This window comes from Galeopterus variegatus, unplaced genomic scaffold, assembly GCF_000696425.1.
Source record: "Galeopterus variegatus unplaced genomic scaffold, G_variegatus-3.0.2 Scaffold12363, whole genome shotgun sequence".
NCBI lineage: Eukaryota > Metazoa > Chordata > Mammalia > Dermoptera > Cynocephalidae > Galeopterus > Galeopterus variegatus.
Genome location: NW_007738474.1, coordinates 38,807 through 43,760, shown reverse-complemented (window position 1 = coordinate 43,760; position 4,954 = coordinate 38,807). Strand labels below are relative to the sequence as shown.

At 36.8% G+C, this 4,954-nt stretch overlaps 1 protein-coding gene across 2 annotated transcripts in view; it reads left to right on the top strand.

Moving 5' to 3' along the window:
* The first annotated feature begins 2,672 nt into the window (after positions 1–2,672).
* LOC103581106 (protein spire homolog 1-like) overlaps positions 2,673–4,954 on the top strand; it is a 38,717-nt gene continuing 36,435 nt past the window's right edge. The window contains exon 1 of one of the 2 annotated variants that reach the window (XM_008563014.1): positions 2,673–2,996. In XM_008563014.1, coding sequence (XP_008561236.1) covers positions 2,940–2,996 — 57 coding nt within the window. In that variant the 5' untranslated portion in view covers positions 2,673–2,939. The remainder of the gene's footprint in view (positions 2,997–4,954) is intronic. The other variant, XM_008563015.1, reaches the window with a different exon arrangement.

The following is a 4,954-nucleotide window of genomic DNA, read 5'->3' as shown; positions in this document are numbered from 1 at the left end:
GGGGGGGGGGGGGCGGGGGACGGGGCAGGGCAGGGGTTGCTAGGAGAGGCACTGGGGGAATGCTGCTGCTGTGGGCAGCTTAGCCTAATAGATCTAAGCCTGCTAAATTGGGCCCCAGGGGACCCAGAAGCACCTCAGTTCCTTAAATCTCTTTTCTCTTACCATTTTAATTGTACAAAAACTAGAAGAAAGGCTCTTTTAGTCAGTAGAATAATACATACTTTAAGTCATTAGTTCTTTTTGGGGTGGAACCTGGGTTACAATACCAGAGGAACAAAATAAACACAGTTACCTTCCTTTTTGGTTTCCTTTCTGCTCAGTTCTGATTTTGGTACTTCATGAAGATTGTGGACTTGAGTTGAAAACTACAGCTTTAAATCATCAGAGATTTTTTTTAAAGGTATTTAATAATCCCTAGCAAAAAAATTAGAGATTTTGAATATCAGAAATATTACATGTACCAGCCTGGTACATCTTTAAAGATGGAAAACAAGAGAGTCCTAATTTAGTAAGAATAATAACTACTCAGATTTTGATGTAATGTCTATCAGGCCAGATATTAAGTATGCATTATCTGCAAAGCCCAGTTACCAGCACCGCACTCTCCCGAGTGAGCCACTGGGCCGGCCTGCAAAGCCCAGTTACAAGTCATAAATTCTATTCTCTTTCCTTGTGTAATATCAAAATTCATGAATATTCATCAGTGTTCATTTCAGCAAGACTGAACTAGGGAACTTAATCTAGCTGTTTTCTGTTATCTAAGCCACCTGGGGCAGGACTGGGAGCTTTCGCTGCCAACAGGACCACTCTTCCCTTCACCTGGTATCCCTTCTGTATAACTTACCTCATGTCCGAGAGCCTGGGGGCACATCCACCTGCGTCAGGCCTATACCGCTGCTTGCTTGTGGGGGGACCTAGGCATGCTGGGTAGCCTTTATGAGCCTCAGTTTCCCCTGTAACACGGGTTGTGGTTGGGGCTAGATGATGGTTGTCTAGAGGCTCAACACTTGTTAGCTGCCATTATTATTGCCCCAACCCTTACTCCAGGCAAGAGCGACAGCCAGGAGCACTGGAAAAGAGCCTGGCTCTGGACAAGCATGAGAAATGGAGTGGACAGAGCACACAGGAGAATCCTGATGGGCATGTGTTTGGAGTTGCTTTTCCCCAGAGGCTATAAATGCAAGGCTCTGCTACACTTAATTGATTACATTTTAAGTTTTGATATATACTTTGGCATAATGAATTATAATTTATTATAATTGGGAGGTAAAGGGAATTATCCTGGGAACCTACCCTGTGCCAAGCAGTGTGCCAAAAATTTACTTTAACATGTTCTTTCCTTTAATACAACAGCATTGTGAGATAGGTAGAGATATTTTCCTTTTAAAGGTGAACAGGAGACCCAAAGAAGATAACATAGACAAGGCCATAAACCTAAGGGGTCTCAAGTGTCTTCTTATATCCTCTCAAGCAGGAAACTTGACTTTTCTTTTTAAGATAATTATGTAAACATTCTGAAATAATCAGAAACTTTTTTTTTCTAATTTCTTTCCTACAGAGAGAGGAAATAATGCATTACTTATACTACCTCTCCTTCAAGTGTTCAGAGGAATTTTATTCTTTCTGTATTAACACTCCTTTACATTATTCAATACAAAAAGGCAGACAGTGTTATCCTCACTTTGCAGATGGTTTATAGGAGATGTTGAGAAGCTAAAAATAAATGATTTAGAAATGTTCCTTACTAAATATTCATTATTCTGATATAAAACAAGTTAGTTTTCATATACTACATTTAAACTCAGTCTAGGTGCAAATCAGGCAAATGGCTCAGCAAAAAGTAAAATATATTAGGGTTGAATTACTATGAGTAAGAATGGTATACCATAAATTTAGAGTTAATAAGTGAATGTACATTTTACCAGTCAATAGTTTCTTAAAGCTGCAAATGTTGAACTATGCAATTTAAAAAGCATTTTATCAGTTGAAATTTATTCATTAAATTATTTGATAAATATATGTGAGTATCAAAAATTGCCCATGCTGTGTTAGTTTCTAAACATAGAATTCCACCTCATGAAATCTGAAGGGAAGGCACAAATAAGCATGAAATTACGGTGTTGATAAAAGCTATAGAGTAAAGGTTTATGGTACTATAAAATGCATAATAGGAGGGTTTGACGCATTCAGAGAGAAAGGGAAGTCCTCCCTGAAGAACTAATGATACGATTGAGCCTGATATCTGAGGGAAGAGTAGAAGTAGACAGTGAAAGAGACCAGCTACGGGGTTAGAGCATCCACGATAGAGATGGCTTCAGAAGCCCAGGCAAAATACAAGGGTGTTTTCAGTATGGGATTTGCAGTAGAGTTTGAAAGAAGAGGGCTTCAGTAAAAAATAGGGAAAGGCCGAGCCCGTGGCACACTCGGGAGAGTGCAGCGCTGGGAGCGCAGTGACGCTCTTGCCGCGGGTTCGGATCCTATATAGGGATGGCCGGTGCGCTCACTGGCTGAGCACGGTGTGGGCGACACCACACCAAGGGTTGCGATCCCCTTCCTGGTCACGAAAAAGACAAAAAAAAATTGGGAAGAAGTACTGTCCGTGAGATTTAATGATGGCTTAAATATGAGGTTGAGGGAGAAGGAACTGTCCTGTGGCTTAGACGCTATGAATTAATATTGTGACTGAAGATTTAACCACAGGCCTAAAAGGAAATTAGTGTGAGCAGTCTCAGTCCATCCTTCTGTAAGACTATATCCTTTTTAATTGACTTTAAAATTTACAGAGGAATAGATTCTGTATTCTCTTCTTCAGTGACTTCTATATATATTTTATCTGAAGATATCTGCTAGGAATTTTAATATGAGAAGGTAGCATAATGAACTTTTCATGCCTGTTTTCTTTTTATTTTAACTGGTAGAATCTTAAGAAGATTCAAGAAATGGAAAAGAGTGATGAATCCAGCACAGACCTGGAGGAGCTGAAAAATGCTGACTGGGTAAGACTGCTGGATGTGCTTTCTGATCTGTTTATTGTCCAAGAAATTGTATGATGCTTTTTAAAATTCTGGTCATTAAGAACTATAGTAAGAATTGATCATGTATGGATTTGAAGGCTTAGTCTTGCATTTGAGCTTTCTGATTTTACGAGAACCATCCACAGTGTCTCTGGGAATTTTGGTGTTTTAAAATATTAACATTTCTAATTATATAAATAACCTTAACATACTCTTGTGTTTAAATCAAAGTTTAAGTTCTGTGTTCAGGATTAGGTGTAAAACTAATGGTGTAGTACATTCATTTATCCAGTAAACAGTTACTGGATCAGTGCCCTGGGGATGCAGAATGAGCAATATGGGGTCTCTGCCCTTATGAAACTAAGTGTAGAACAGAAGACAAGTTTATGGAACAGATGATTATGGCATATTCATGTGACATGCTTTGAATATCTACTGTTTTTCAAGCAAGGTACTAGATTCTGGGACACCAAGAGTCACTGCCCTCATATAAAACTTGAAGGTGGTAGGCATGACAACCTTGGGGACCAGACAGTCAATGTCAGGAAATGTTAGATTTGGTAAGTCAGGTATCAGGTGGAAAGGGGGAAGGCATGTTTTGGGATTCTGACTTTTTAGGTTAAGGGTACTGGATAAATAATGACATTATTAAATGAAGGAATATAGGAATAGATGCAGATTTAGGGGATATGAATGGGTCGCTTTTGACCATATTAGATTATAATTGTTACATTCTTTTCTAACAGCTTTATTAAGGTATTATAGACATATAATAAGTGCATATATATAGAATGTACAATTTGATAAGTTTTGACGTATATATGTGTATATATCCACACGTATACACACATNAATAACACTAAGGTTCAAGGTTTGATCCCTCTACTGGCAAGCTGCCAAAAGAATGAAAAAAGGAAAGAATGAGGGAGAGATGTGATATCTTTAATGGCAGAATATAGACATCTCGAAATCTCCCTAGTGTGATAAGGGGTAAATGATAAAATCTCCAGAATGCACATGATGACGGTTGTGTTTTTTATGTAACTGTGACTTTAATTTCTGAAAAGTATGTACAAGTTTTGCCAAACAGTAATGTACAGAAAACTGGCTATATGAAAAAGTCTGTTTGAATTATTTTATAAATTATAGCAAAAGCTTCTAATATGAGTAATCATCTCCTAATTTACTGTTTTGTGAGTTCAGAGTTTCATATTGTCAGGTTTTCTTAAATCCTGAGGAAATAAAGAAAAGAGACAGTGTTTTAAAAGGTGAGATGATACTTGAATTGGATCTTAAAGGAATGAGTAAGAAAAGTGGAGAAGCTGGGATAAGTGCATTCCCAAGAAAGAAATCCAGATATTTTAGGGATATTAGAATATTTTTAATGGGAAAATCTAAGAATCTTTTTAAATATGAATATTTCAGAAGGCATTCTAATGGATACCCCTCAAATCCTTTTTGGAACAAGAGAATGATAAATGGTATACATTTTTCTAAAATCACAAATCGTTCTTGAAGACATTTTTCAGGAATTTAATCAGTTATTTTATGTAGAAGATTCTTANTTGTATGAATATATTGCACTTTATCTGTTCATCTGTTAGTAGTCATTTGGGTTGTTTCCTGTTTGTAATATTTTAAATTTATTGATAGATATCTTAACTGAGATATCTGGAACATTTAAGAGTAAGGTTAAAAAACAAGTTGCTTGTATTGTCTTAAAGGCTAGTGCTGTTATTTTAGAATAATGTTGATTATCAGTTTTCCTTTGCATAGGAGAATACTATGATAGTGTTGCTCTAGGTATATTTAATCTTGGCTAATACATTTTTAAAATCAGTTTTCCTAGTCATTGAAGCCAGATAAATAACTCTAGATATTCAGAAGTTAGCAAACAGCTAGTATGAACTTGAACTAAAAATTTAATTTTTTACCTTAAG